Here is a 15,562-nt window from a genome sequence, read left to right as displayed (position 1 = left end):
TCTGTAGTGTCTTGCAGTTGCACCTAATGTAAATGTTATGGGGCTTGTGTCTAATTTGCAATCAAGACTCGAAGATAGCCATGTTAAATACACTTTATGGTGTCACTGAATAGTATTTTGTAGTAATAAAATATGTTAAAGTCTGTTGTATACTTCGTTAGTTGGACCCTGATAACCTTGTTAGCCAGTTGATGAAGCATTTCTTCAGTAAAATATTTATACAGGGCTTTTACTCCTTGTAATAGAGTGCCTTCATGCTCAGGTGTGTGTATAAAACTTTCCTATTATATTTTTTTTTAAAATGTGATGAAATGAAATGCTTATTGGAGTTGGCTATAAAGATTGATAATAAAAAATTTCATTAATTGAGGAATTATTATCAATTATCAATATGAAAGTCATGTCATTGATAATGTCTAACATAACTACTATGTTGCAATAACGTTTTACGCCACGCTGACAAAAAACATGACGTAATGTCTTCGTTCAAGGGCATCAACCATTGTGATGTTGATGTTTTTGGAGCGTATTTTGCTCCAACGTTGTTCAAGTTACTTTCCTGATATTTATTTATAATTGATCAATATTTAGGTAACAATTATTGATCTTTATGATCTGTAATAATAGTCAACCCTAGTATATGTGTCCATGGCATTAGCAGTTTGTTGTATTGGAGTTCAACATATACTTGTATGTTCCCTTTAATTCTAAAATCAAAATTTTCACTTTCATCAGATATTTACATACTGACCATGCCCTGATGGAACTTATGACACCCTAGGCTGCCAGAATTGGTATCTAGACAACACAAGACAAATGTTATTGAAAACAACTACTTCATTTGTATTTTCACAATGTTTCTGGGCTAGTTTTTGCCGTTTCTTCAGATGGATAATTATTATCCATCTGGAGAGGGGGTAGGAACTCCCAGAAACATGAAAAAAAAATTAAGAAGTTGTTAATAAATCAAGAAGTTGTTATTCATAGCATTTGCCGTTGAAGAATTTGTCTAGCCTGCATTCGGATGCTGATTTTTGTTTATTGCAGAGCAAGCTAGTGAAGCTATTCAGTGACCAGCTTGTCGCAAAGGCACGCCTGGCAACTGACGTGGTGCCAGAACAACTCGGGGAGTATCCCAAGACTGACCAATGGCTGAAGGTGGTGGGTGTGGCAAAGGATGCTGTAGAGGTCAGCATTTTTCTTTTCATCCTGGCCGTCTTCATTGTAATGCTAGGATGCTGGATGAAAAGCCCTCAAATTTCAAATAATTTTCATGAATTTGTTCTACCATGATTTACAACATTCATATGCCTAACAGTCTAATGGTTGAAGTGTACGCTCATAATGACAAAGACCCGGGTTCAATTCCTCACATGGGTTCAGTGTTTGAAGTCCATTTCTGGTGCTCATAAATTTGAATTGTTTGGTTGAGTGAATTTCAGTGGCAAGGACACAAGAAAAAAACTGATTGCAAACCTGATTCAATATATTTGCTATTGACAAAACATTTGACTAATTTTAATTGCGCCAGTCCTTTTGATGAGTAGTTTCAAAAACAAAGACGGAAACACTAATGTCTGCACAAAAATATTCTTTATGAGGTGAGATGACAACGATTTGGAGATTTCATGTGTGCTTTCTGTCATCAACTCATAATGCATGGATCTCACAGGGTTGCAAGTGGATTAGTGATACATGGATTGGGAAAGGCATGGGCCATGGGCCATTTTGCACATTAGAATTTGGAAGTTTACTATTTATAGGACATTGGCTAATTCTAAATTCAGAAAATGGTTAATAATTCTGAAAATGACCCATTGTCAACGTTCTCTTTCACAATCACTGGTGATGTGTTGCAAGTGTATTCTATGGGGTTTATTTGTTTAACCCGTCCCAGAGTAGTATTGCGGCTATATTAGGGGTTTTAGGTTTAAGGTTGGTGGGTAGCCCAAAGACATACGTTCATCTCACTGAAGACCTGGGTTCAATTCAACACATGGGTACAAGGTGTGAAGCCCATTTCTGATGTCATCCGTTGTGATATGGATGTAACATTGTTAAAAACAGTGTAAAACCATATTTACTGACTTTTTGGTTATAAAAAAAATGAAATGAACTAAAATCATCCCAGTACTGGTAATCCCAGACAAATAATGTTTTTACTGGACATTGCTGTTGTTGACACTGTCTCAGGCTACTGGTTCAGGACATAACTGGTCAAAGGTGTGTCTATGTTTAGGAAGCTTATTGCACTGGCAACATTTCCTTGTGATGATAGCAATCAGGAAGTGACAACACCTTCCTACAAGAGGCCCGGGAAATGCTGTTGAATGCTGTTACTGTACCACCTGCTGTCACTTCCTGGTTGGAATTACTACCAGTGGTACAGAAGAAGTTGGAGAGTTGGAGGAGGGGTTTCTCCTGTTGGATTTGAATCCAAGGGTCCACATGAATCTTTGATTATTACAGCGTGTTGATTTTCACACTCAATGTCAAACATGTGTTTGCTCCCTGAATCATCAGTGAATGGTGTCTAGGTAGCTCTTGGTAGCATCAGTCCATGGTGTTCCACCCTGTTGTGGGTACCCTGAATGGTACCAGATAGAATAGCTCCAGAGAAATGCCCCATTTTATATGCATCCAGAATGGTGCTTGGTAGAATAGTTCCAGAAAGAAACACACTTTTGTTCATACCTTGAATGGTGCCTGATAGAGTAGTTTCAGGAAGATGCACACTTTCGTATGTACCCTGAATTGTACCGTTCAGTGTTATTCCAGGGAGGTGCACATATTTGTATGTACCCTGAATGGTGTCTGGAAGATTAGTTCCAGGAAGATGTACATGTTAGTACTTACCCTTAATGGCGCCTTATAAAATAGTTCCAGAGTGGTGCACCTTGTTTTTGTGTGTACCGTGAATGATGCCTATCATCATAGTTCCAGAAAGATTCCATACTGTTTTGAGGCACTATTTACACATGAATTGATAAATTGTTAAACAAATTCAGAATGTTGAAAAGATTATTGTCATGAGTTCAGTATGTTATGAAACTCAGTGAAAATAGCCACATTTTTAGCAAAAGTTTACACCAAAACACAGCTGTTCACATGCGCAAATCTGCTCATGCTTTTCTACAATTTGAGGCTTCATCCTTGTGCAATTCATCTGCATAAGGTTTGCAGTTGTTACCCATGTTATTGGAGACATTTATCATTGATGTAGGCATATATGCATACATAACTTGTGGTGAGTGCTGTAAGTGAGTCTACTTGATGGGTAGTATATTTTTTTTAGGAACTTTACTGTAAGTGTTTGACAGTCACTAATGCTAATTATACATGCAGGTCCTGTACCTGTTCCTACATCTAAAGACGGTGCAGGTTATGGTCCTGATAACAGTAATCCCAAAATGGGGTAGGACAATTAGGGATTCTGTTTCCTTCTTATACAACTTACAGCCTCTAAAGTATGTAGTTTTGTAGTTGAATTGCAAAGGAAAACATCTGTACAGATCTTAATTTAAACCATAGATATAATCCCTACATTTTATATTATCGTTTAGCATATGTGCTGGTTCTCAGGAAATAGCTTGCAGTATATATCATTTGACAAGTGTACTGCAGTAAACCATGCAGTCCTGTTTATTTGTATGATTTTCCACTTCATATAAATGAACAGTCACACAGTCATTTACTGTTGTATCGAACTTCGCACACCCACGAAAATAAAGTAGTGGGACACTTGTGATTGTTTTTGGTCAAGATTACTCTTTTTGGTATTTGACTGTATTTCAGTGATTGTCTTTTCTTGGTGATGGTGATACGAATCCCATTGATTATTGTACAAAACAAATGTAACACTGCGACTAATGTAAGTCTAACTTAAGGTATGGGAGTTGAGATGACCTTAGCACTAAGGTCCATTTGTGCTATGGTGTTATGGCAGATATTGTAAAAAACTACCCCATTGCTTTGTCTGCCATAAGCAAGGGGTATGGTATGAGAGAATCACTTTGTACAATGGTATCTGGGCCCACTTGCATGAAGTGATCTTAATGACAGGACTATCTTAAGCCTATGTTGGAGGATGGGAGTTACAGTCAATGCACCACTAAGTTCGGTTTGTGCATGTGAGCCCTTTGCTAATGGCATGAGGGTATGACAGGAATCCTGGCCTTCTTTTACAAAGCGCTAAGTTGATTGTAAGTCACTGAGGTAACCTTAGTCTAGTGTTAAAGAATGGGAGTTAAGGATAACCTAAGTAAAGGTTGCTTTGTGAAAAGAGCCTCTGGATTGTGGTTATTTATTTCGAACCCTGCACTTGACAAGGCTGGAAATCACAGTGAAGAATTGACACAACACAGTCATTTGATATTTGTTGTACAGGGCATCAGGGAAAGGGGGATTACTCTGGACAGCTTACTGGAGATGTCGGAGGCTGATGTGGCATCTCTGTTGGCTCGCTATCAGGCAGATAGTGACGAGACTCGCCGACTCAACCTTGCTCTCAAGAATCTCAAGAACTGCACAGGTGAGAAGTTGTACATTGTGGATGTGTTGCTTTGTTTCAGGCAAAGTAGAATACTTTCAACTGGCCCACTCAGAGATTGTGGATTAGAAGCCAAGAGCATAGACTGAGTAATATCCAGGGTTTTACCCAGACTTTCAAGGGTGGGTGTACAGGGACGTCATTGATAGCTATACAAGGGTCAAATAAGGTATCGAAAAGGTCCAGATTGCCTTGATTATTTACAAACCACTGCCACATAGCTTGAATATGGCTGAGTGTGGCATAAACCAGTAAACCGACCACCCACAATAAATAAATGTAAGATGATGTAACATAGATTCTCTCATACTTCAGGTAGCTCTTTCATAGCAAAACAGAAATACCTCCAAGGATATATTTATTAATATTAGCTGTTGACATCGATGTTACTGATTGATAAGCACTAAGTAAATATTGATCAACCCCCAATAAATATTTCTAAAGTAACTTAAGCACTATTGCGAAAGAAATCCGCATACATCTCAGGTGAGTTGTGAAAGATTCCTGCATTGTTAACTATGAAAACAGTATTGCATTATTCCAAAGCAGCCTATGGATAATAACTTCAATTTGGGTATCATGTTTGTAAGAGTCATCTGTTTCAACACAATAGGTTATGATTGATATTATCAACACCATGGTTTTCATTTCAGTAATTGTTAATAATCACTTTAGTCAACTTTAATACTTATGTTTATTAAAAAAAAATTTTCTGATGTTGAAGTGGAAGCCCCTGATATTTTAGGCCAGTAGGTGAAGACTTTGTGTTGGCATTTAGGTTTAGGCCATGATTAATATGAAGTGCCATTGGTTGTTTTTCGTCCAGAAGTTTGTCAATGTGACCTCTTCAATCAGTATAATTACATGGTGAACACGATCCAGTCATGTGAGATGTTCAACATTTTTAATCCCCCAAATCCACACTAACTATGATTGATTGTCACTTTTCTCACTGTTTATGCATTTGCAGAAATGCAGTTACAAGGACAGGAGGATACATACGGAGACTGGCATTTTACAGATTTGCTCGGCTTGACATCCAGCAAGTCAGCATCCAACAGTCCGTGTAACGGGAACTCCCCAAAGTTCCATCAGAGACCCTCAACAACCTCTCTTCCATCAGAGGGGCTTGTTGGGTCCACCCAAACTGAAATTCCCACCCCTCCCCAGAGCACTCCTTCTTCCCCACTCCCAACCATGCACATAAAGGAGAAGTACACACCCCCTCCAACTCCACCCCCTGGTGGCAGACATGGGGGGCGGGGCATGGCCAAGGTTAGAGGTACCCCACCACCTGCTCGCAGTTTGAAGTTGTTTCCAGACATTGTGACCATCACGAAGAGCAAGTCTCATGAGTCCCAGCTTGCCAACAGAGTCATTGAGATAGATCCTATAAAGTAAGTTGCTAAAGAAGTCTTCTAATATACAAACTTGTGGAGGTTCTGGGTAAGAATATTTGTCTTTCATTTGCTGTTAGAGATGCCTTACTGGATGAAGGGAGAGAGTCAGGGACTTATATGTAATCAGAGCCAAATTGTGTAGGTGAATATTCATGACATCAAACACTGGATCTAGACTCATCATTTACATTTAAATTACAATCAGTATCACTTAACATAACGAAGTGATGCATTAAACAAGAAACTCAAAATAATCTATTCCATAAAACACACAGAAGAAACTAAACCACTGAATAGATAATTTATGACATGTTGTTTTTATGGTAAAATTGATATGGAAGTTTGGCATGTGTGAAAACAAAGAACTGTTGCTTACCATACTGGGTGTATACTCTGAAGCTTGGGAGTTAACTGTGCAGAGTTGCTTCCCTTGGCTGAAATTCTGTGATAGTGGGTTCGTCATGGTATGTGTTGTTTTTCTGCCTCAGGAATTTTGCAAACTTGCCAGTTCAGTTTGAGCAGAGAAGCCATCCTAAACTCTGGTGTGACATCTCATTTTGCTAGCACTATAAATGGACTTCCGTCATGACTAATAGAAACACATATATTTACGCATGCCTGTTGCTGTATATGTGCAATATTCTCAGTCTCAATCGCAATATGAATCCCATTTCATCCTGCCAACATTGCTGAAGGCAAAGTAAAACTACACAAACTCAGTCTCTTTACTTTTAGGCCAAACTCACTCATATAGTAAAGCACTTTTAATTGTTACCCACCCCTTCCTCTTCCAACATTTGCTCATCTTGTACTCACAGATCCAACAAGAAGAAGCCACAAAACTCCCTAGGGGGGAGCCATGAAGCGCTGTACCGCCGCCGCCTGTCAACAGAAGGGGGATCAGATTCAGGTGCCACCAGCCGTGGGCAGTCAGGACACACGTCACCCGTTGTGTCCTCTCCTATCCGTTCTCCTCCATACAAGCATGAGCAGATACTGCCTGATGATTATGCTAATAAATATTCCAGTAAGAATGCTGTTCTGCTTGAAGCTTCCTATACTCTGCCAGTACCAGAATCCACACAAACACCCATTGAAATTGTGCATAATTCAGTTTATACGAGATATTATCTAATAGTTTGTATAGTGCGCTTCGGTTTTGTGTTACACCAAGTGCGAAAATCAGCTTTGCTCGAAGCACTTGTAAAAGTTCTCTCACTACAGGAACTGTGCAAACAAGCTGCTTGTTTCATATTTCATTCAACTTTCGATTTATTTAATTTATTGTTTAAGTTGTTTTACAAATATTCTGAACTCACTTTGATATGTTTTTATGGGTTCTTGTGCCAGAACAAATCTCCTCCAGATTGAAGTATGAGGCGCCCAAAGGGGAAATATGTCTCCTAAAGTCCAAAAGTTTTTACCGTTGAAACATCTGTAACTATCTGCATGGATACTAATGCTGCAATGCTAGTCAACAGCTTGTATTCATCAACTTGCTTCTTTTTCACCAATTGGATGACTTGCATGCCATTTCTAGTTAGTGCAAGGCATCTCACCATACTTTAAGTTGGAGGACATTTGTGATGTTTGATTTGCTAAGCTTTTGCTCAACTGGACTAACACCTAGAATTTATAAAGGGTTAGATTCATTTATTAATGATAATCTTAGTACCTTGCTGTGCTTTTCTGATGTATGTTTCTGAACAGAATTCACACAAGGTTGAATATTCCTTGGAGTTCTTATTTTTGAAAATGGATATTTTGCTCTGAAAAGCATTTAAATTGTCCTTTACCATCTTAATGAAAGGACCAAAAAGATAGTGATAGTTAAAAGTAAATTTTACAAAAATAACTGTAAAGAATTTATTTCGTATTTATCGGCCATTGAGTTATTGAGGCTGTAGATGAGGTCAGGGTATTAGTGTAGATAGTAGAGGAGGTCAAGATAGTACAGTGAAGGTTGTAGAGGAGGTCAGGATATTACAGCTTAGACTAGATGAGGTCAGAGTATTACAGTGTAGGCTGTAGGCAAGGTCAGAGTATTACATAGTAGGATGTAAATGAGGTCCAGGAATTACAGTGTAGGTTGTAGACAAGGTTTGCTTTTTACAGTGTAGGCTGTAGGTGAGGCCTGGGTATTACTGTGTAGGCTGTACATGAGGTCAGGATATTACAGTGTAGGCTGTAGAGGAGGTAAGGATATTACAGTGTAGGCTGTAGAGGAGGTAAGTATATTACAGTGTAGGCTGTAGAGGAGGTCAGGATATTACAGTGTAGGCTGTAGAGGAGGTCAGGGTTTTACAGTGTAGGTTGTAAGCAAGGCCTGGGTATTACAACGGATGCTGTGGCGAGGTCAAGGTACTACAGTGTTGCTGTAGATGAGGTCAAGGTATCGCAGTGTGTCTGGAGGCGTGTGTATGCATGTGGAGGTATGCAGGCCAGTGTTGCATGGGTATTGTGCCTACTGATGTGAAAGTTAGTTCTCAGTGTGTCTTCTCTAGCAATATATAGACTTCCAATCAGTTTTTGTCTTGTGCTTTTTCAAAGTAGTGCTCAAAAGTAGTCTCTATGTGTGCAGAATCTGTATTCATGCAAGGCATTCTTTGTGAAGAATATACGTCATCTTGAATTTTGATTTTCAAGACCTAACATGTCTAGACCATGTCTTACATGTTTGATCTATGTGGTCAACATCCATATAAGAAAAAGTCCACATTCCTAAATCATTAGGTCCACATTGTTATGTTTATGAGGTCCACAACTCCCATGTGAGAATGTCCACATCATTAAACTCATTGTCTGTAAGGGTATCGACATCCTTGCATGCGTGAACCCTGTCAGATGCCCTCACTAACACTATACAACTGTGTGTCACAGAGCAAGACTAAGCTGAAAAATGGATTCATGTTCTACTGAAATGCGCATTTCTGATGTCCCCTGACATGACGTTGCTGAAACCATGCTCACACACTCACTGAAATGCCAAATATTGTCCCTTTATCAGAAATTCTATTTGATTAAATAACATATTTTCCATGTGATTGTCCAGTAGTGTTGATCCTAACCCTGTTTGACAAACTGATTTTAGTGCTAGGACTGCTAAACGCTCTGATTGCCAGAACGGAGCCCAGGTGTCTGAGTCTAGAAAACTCCTGCTCTCTTCGAAACAGCTACTCTGTGTGTCTGCCTCTGCTATTCATCTATGCCTGTGCACTGTGGAGAAATATTGCTGTGTAGAAGGATGCTAGCTGTGTAAAAGTCTTGTACATTTTGACATAATATATATAACCTGTACAGTCTGGACATTACGATTCCATGGTCTTCTTTCAGGATTTAGTTATTTTGAAGAGTGTTCAGAATTAAGATCCTAGGTGTTGTTGTACAAAGAAATCTTACCTCCCATACCTTCACATAGAGTTGAGGTAGTCCAAGTACTAAGGTTGCCTTGTACAGCAGCACCCTGTTCCAGGAGGCATTTTCACAATGTTTCGTTTCCAGTGATCACACATTTCAAAGAAAATTTTGGAAGCAAGAACTGTAACAGGCTATGTAAAGTCTCCCAAACCATTAAACTGTGCTGAAGTAGTTGGTATAAGTACTCTGTTTAGCATAAGAAAATGAACCTGACATAATCTCTGTAAGAACGGTGAGATAGCAGAGCTCTATGCTACGAGGGTTGGCTGAAAAGTTCTCAGCCTGAGTGGTTTTTCCCCACCAGGTAGAGACAGGTGTTTGCCACCAATGAGGGCAATCATTTAGTGAATCATAGACACAAGAACTACAAACGTACTAATAGTTTTATCTCAACTAAAGCTCTTTTGGTAAACCTACCCTCTGAAATCATCAGAAATGGACAAAACTGAATACAGGGCAGTCATCAAGTACTTGCAAAAGAAAGGGATGTCCCCAACACAGATACATGCTGACATGGTCTCCACTCTAGGGGATGATGCTCCTTCATTTTCCACAGTAAAGAAGTGGGCTGCAGAATTTAAGCGTGGCAGACAAAGCCTTGATGATGACCCACGCTCAGGAAGGCATTCAACAGCAACCACTCCAGAAAACATCACGCGAGTATGTTGATGGATGATCGACGATTGACTACTCGACATATTGGCGACCGGCGTAGTGTAGTGGGCATCTCTCATGAGAGGATTGAGCATATTATCACCAACGAATTAGGAATGACAAAAGTTTCTGCAAGATGGGTGCCAAAGCTCTTGACAGCAGAACAGAATCGTGTCAGGTTCCAGACGTCCCTTGACAATTTGCGTCGTTTTGAAGCAGATCCCGATGATTTTGTGGCACGATTTGTAACCATGGATGAGACCTGGATACATCACTTTCAACCAGAAACAAAACTACAGTCAAAACAGTGGAAGCATCCTGATTCACCAGCTCCGAAGAAAGCCAAGTCTGTTCCTTCAGCTGGAAAGGTGATGGCATCAGTCTTTTGCAATTCCAGGGGTATTCTGCTCATTGATTATCTTGAAAAAGGTCAAACTATCAACGGCAGATGCTATGCTGATCTACTGAACCAGTTGCGAGAAGCAATCTAAGCCAAACGACGAGGGATGATCGCTAAAGGTGTCCTCTTCCACCAAGACAATGCGCCTGTTCACAAATCGGTGGTGGCCATGTCAACAATCCGCGATTGTGGCTTTGAACTCATTGACCATCCTCCTTATTCACCTGATTTGGCTCCTTCTGACTTCCACCTGTTCCCCAAAATGAAAAAGGAACTCGCCGGTCGCCATTTTGCAAGTAACGATGACGTCATTTCCGCTGTGACTGATTTTTTTAGGGTAGCTGAAGAAGATTTCTTCCTGACCGGGTTTCGGGCCTTGCAGCATCGCTGGCAAAAGTGTGTGAACTTGGAAGTGGACTATGTAGAAAATAAATTACAAACGTGGACTTTGTAACTTTTTTTCACAGTGAGGCTTAGAACTTTTCAGCCAACCCTGGATCATGAAAGTTAACCTTTCTTGATTTGGAACACTCAGCTGCATAATACTATTTTAAGCATAACTTTATTTGACATCATTTTATAGTTTTATGATACAGAGAGATCATTTGTAAAATGTATGTACACTTTGATTGTTTCATACAATTATAAAACTTAGTGAAGCAGTGTGATTCTGCAGATGTATGGTACAGTGGGATCCTGCAGATGTATGTACAGTGGGTCCACTTAAGTGCTACATTTGGATCCTTGTGTTTTATGGTATAGTCAGATCACACAGATGTATAGCGGTGATACTGACTTGAGTTGAACTTGGTGAGAGAAGGATGTATGTGTGTTGCAGACACTCTGACAGTGCCCAAGTCTCCAAAGACCCCTCTGAACCTGGGGCCCAAGATGAAGCACCAGATCAACCATAGGTAAGTGCACCACTACTGTCTATTACCATAACAGTAAACAAGGCAGTCAACACTCACCCAGTAACTAATGTTCAAGACTGGCACTTTCAGAAAAAATTCTACTATCTTAGATTGATGGGTATTCAGTGTATTTGTGCTGTTTGTGTAACTGGTATACAATCTTTACAATAGTCTTTCGAAATGTTTGCATGGTGTTGACTGCTTTACCTTACAAACAAATATGACAAGAAAATGTTAAATATATTTGCTTTTAGTAATTAAAAATTGTAATTATTTGTAATTGTATTTTACCATATGACACTTTATGGAGTTGTTGATAATTATCTGATCTCTCATATTTTCAAACAAAGTAAAGTTGAATCTTATCTTTAACTTTTTTCATATTAATGACTCTTATTATTGTCTCTTACCATGTTAAATAATAAAGTCAGTGTTTTCTCCAACCCATGTCTTGTATTTCAGAGAGTTTGTGAGCTCATTTTCATTTCATGTAACAAAATACCAAAATTAATTCTTATCTTGCCAAAATTAAGTGTCTTGTAATCAAATAACACTTGACACAAAATAGTAATTCCACATCCAGTATTTTAAATCACACTAAGTCTTCCAAATCAGTGGGAAATCAAAATGAGCTCATTTTCAAAGTGCCTATGTCCTTCAGGTGTATTGTCAGTTTTACAATCCTTGACAAAAGAATCTAAAGAGTGTAATCTAAAGAGCAAAATGCTGTCAGTTATAGCTAAATACCTGAAACATGCCTCCAGTATGTTTAGCCTCATGTGATTAGTCTGGAAGTTCCAAAAGAAGTTACATTATGCCAAGAATTCCTTATTCACGTACAACTAGAACTAAGTGAGATGGTTCTTCATTTGGACATAGGCACTTTACTTCCCTTGCATTTCTTTTTTGATTCATCAATGGACAAATCTGATTGTTACAAACTGTCAAGGAAACTTGTTTCTCTGACGGTCTTAGTAATGACACTGTAACTGATCTTTGAAGTTTATCTGCAGACTGGCTAAAATTTTGTAGACATGTTTATCATGTTGTTCTTAAAGCCCCTCAATGCTAAACTGAAGCATCACCTGGTTGTGACTTAAAATTTAACATCACATCAGCAATATCTCAGCCACATAGCAACAAGGTTACTCTGAAGAATCACTTATTAGCCCCCTGCTGGCATCTACACTGACACAACATACTGCTCCACTGAAGCCTCCTTCAGTAGCCCTGCTAGCACCTACACTGACACAACATACTGCTACACTGAAGCCTCCTTCAGTAGCCCTGCCAGCATCTACACTGACACAACATACTGCTCCACTGAAGCCTCCTTCAGTAGCCCTGCCAATATCTACACTGACACAACATACTGCTCCACTGAAGCCTCCTTCAGTAGCCCTGCCAGCATCTACACTGACACAACATACTGCTCCACTGAAGCCTCCCTCAGTAGCCCTGCTAGCATCTATATTCTCACAACATACTCCTCCACTGAAGCCTCCTTCAGTAGCCCTGCTAGCATCTACACTGACACAACATACTCCTACACTGAAGCCCCCTTCAGTAGCCCTGCCAATATCTACACTGACACAACATACTGCTCCACTGAAGCCTCCTTCAGTAGCCCTGCTAGCACCTACACTGACACAACATACTGCTACACTGAAGCCTCCTTCAGTGGCCCTGCTAGCATCTACACTGATACAACATACTGCTATACTGAAGCTTCCTTCAGTAGCCCTGCCAGCATCTACACTGACACAACATACTGCTACACTGAAGCCTCCTTCAGTAGCCCTGCTAGCACCTACACTGACACAACATACTGCTACACTGAAGCCTCCTTCAGTAGCCCTGCCAGCATCTACACTGACACAACATACTGCTACACTGAAGCCCCCTTCAGTAGCCCTGCCAATATCTACACTAGCACAACATACTGCTCCACTGAAGCCTCCTTCAGTAGCCCTGCTAGCATCTACACTGACACAACATACTGCTCCACTGAAGCCTCCTTCAGTGGCCCTGCTAGCATCTACACTGACACAACATACTGCTATACTGAAGCTTCCTTCAGTAGCCCTGCCAGCATCTACACTGACACAACATACTGCTACACTGAAGCCTCCTTCAGTAGCCCTGGTAGCATCTATATTCTCACAACATACTGCTCCACTAAAGCCTCCTTCAGTAGCCCTGCTAGCATCTGCACTCACACAACATACTTCTCCACTCAATCCTCCTTCTCTAGCCCTGCTAGCATCTACATTGACACAACATACTGCTACACTGAAGCCTCCCTCAGTAGCCCTGCTAGCATCTATATTCTCACAACATACTGCTCCACTGAAGCCTCCTTCAGTAGCCCTGCCAGCATCTACACTGACACAACATACTCCTACACTGAAGCCCCCTTCAGTAGCCCTGCCAATATCTACACTAGCACAACATACTGCTCCACTGAAGCCTCCTTCAGTAGCCCTGCTAGCACCTACACTGACACAACATACTGCTACACTGAAGCCTCCTTCAGTGGCCCTGCTAGCATCTACACTGACACAACATACTGCTATACTGAAGCTTCCTTCAGTAGCCCTGCCAGCATCTACACTGACACAACATACTGCTACACTGAATCCTTCCTCAGTAGCCCTGCTAGCATCTATATTCTCACAACATACTGGTACACTGAATCCTCCCTCAGTTGAGCGTGGTGTAAAACTAAACACTAAACCTCCCTCAGTAGCCCCGATAGCATCTATACTCTCACACAACATTGTTACCCTGAAGCCACTCTTAGTAGCCGTGCTAGCATCTACACACACAACATACTGCTACACTGAAGCCCCCCTCAGTAACTCCTACTAGTATCTTCTCACACAGCATACTGCTCCACTGAAGCCTCCTTCAGTAGACCTGCTAGCATCTACACTGACACAACATACTGCTACACTGAAGCCTACTTCAGTAGCCCTGCTAGCATCTGCACTGACACAACATACTGCTATACTGAATCCTCCCTCAGTAGCCTCTGCTACCATCTACACTTTCACAGAACATTCTGTTATATAGAAACCTCCTTCAGTAGCCCTTACGATCTTCAACACACTCACACTAGATGTTGCTACACTGAAGCCTCCCTCAGTAGCACTCACTGTCTTTAAACAACATTGCTGCACTGAAGCCTCCCTCAGTAGCACTCACTGTCTTTAAACAACATTGCTACACTGAAGCCTTCCTCAGTAGAACTCACTGTCTTTAAACAACATTGCTACACTGAAGCCTCCCTCAGAAGCACTCACGGTCTTTAAACAACATTGCTACACTGAAGCCTCCCTCAGTAGAACTCACTGTCTTTAAACAACATTGCTACTACACTGAAGCCTCCCTCAATAGAACTCACTGTCTTTAAACAACATTGCTACACTGAAGCCTTCCCAAGTAACCTCTGCTAGCACACACACAATACTCTGCTACACTTACATCAGCTTTCAATGCAGCTTTTATAGTATCAAATATCAGATTTGTCCATTTCATTTTCAAAATTTTCTGGTGAGAACTATATCTTGACATTTGCTTGTCTTCACTTGACAGATTTCCTCACGATTTTGCAGTCATGAATAAGCCTAAGTATATAACGCATCTGCGAACAAAGATTCACTGACAGTATATCATGCGTAATATTGCAACATTCTGTTTCAAATCCTTTAATCCCATAGCCAGAGTCAGAGTTTTAGACAGGGACATAACAGAATCTATTTCTGATTGATGCTGAGTATTTGAGCCAAAATTCAGTAAAGTAAAATAATACTTATGTCAGTCTGTGCCATAAAGTTTCGTGACTTCAGTGTCAGAAGTAGAAAAATCATTACATATCCTACCAAAAGACTCCACTACGCTAAAAGGCTTGCTGTAGATGTAGGATTACAGGATGTCTCATGTCTCCAGAAGCATATGCTGGTCTTCTGAGACAACTTTATAGATTGGGCAGTCAGACTGAAGATGACAGGTTAAATCACATGTCATCATTACCCAGTGTTGTTGATAAATACTCACCACATCAGTCCTGGGAAAGTCTGGTCTGGACTTGCCCAGGACATCCTGATGTCACTAAATGTGATGTTAAACAAGTGCTTTCATACTTCCAAGATATTGTCAGTTAGCTGTTTTTAATCTTAGTTGACAGATACATTTTTGTGCCATTTGCTGCCCACTGTCATGAATG

At 40.3% G+C, this 15,562-nt stretch overlaps 2 protein-coding genes across 4 annotated transcripts in view; both read left to right on the top strand.

Annotated features, from left to right (window-relative positions):
* Positions 1-15,562, top strand: part of LOC137256520 (kinase suppressor of Ras 2-like) — a 37,840-nt gene that overhangs the window by 2,136 nt on the left and 20,142 nt on the right. For 2 of the 3 annotated variants that reach the window (XM_067794372.1, XM_067794364.1), the window contains exons 2-6: positions 1,048-1,188; positions 4,387-4,531; positions 5,520-5,946; positions 6,768-6,976; positions 11,259-11,334. In XM_067794372.1, coding sequence (XP_067650473.1) covers positions 1,048-1,188; positions 4,387-4,531; positions 5,520-5,946; positions 6,768-6,976; positions 11,259-11,334 — 998 coding nt within the window. The remainder of the gene's footprint in view (positions 1-1,047; positions 1,189-4,386; positions 4,532-5,519; positions 5,947-6,767; positions 6,977-11,258; positions 11,335-15,562) is intronic. The other variant, XM_067794381.1, reaches the window with a different exon arrangement.
* LOC137258709 (mucin-17-like) lies at positions 12,089-14,271 on the top strand. The gene is made up of 2 exons (XM_067796407.1): positions 12,089-12,097; positions 12,472-14,271. Exons 1-2 carry the CDS (start codon positions 12,089-12,091, stop codon positions 14,203-14,205), a joined length of 1,743 nt encoding a protein of 580 aa, XP_067652508.1. The 3' UTR covers positions 14,206-14,271.

Source organism: Haliotis asinina, chromosome 1, assembly GCF_037392515.1.
Source record: "Haliotis asinina isolate JCU_RB_2024 chromosome 1, JCU_Hal_asi_v2, whole genome shotgun sequence".
In the NCBI taxonomy this organism is placed as follows: Eukaryota; Metazoa; Mollusca; class Gastropoda; order Lepetellida; family Haliotidae; genus Haliotis; species Haliotis asinina.
Note: the sequence above shows the minus strand (reverse complement) of the source record. Positions and strands in the feature narration are given on the sequence as shown.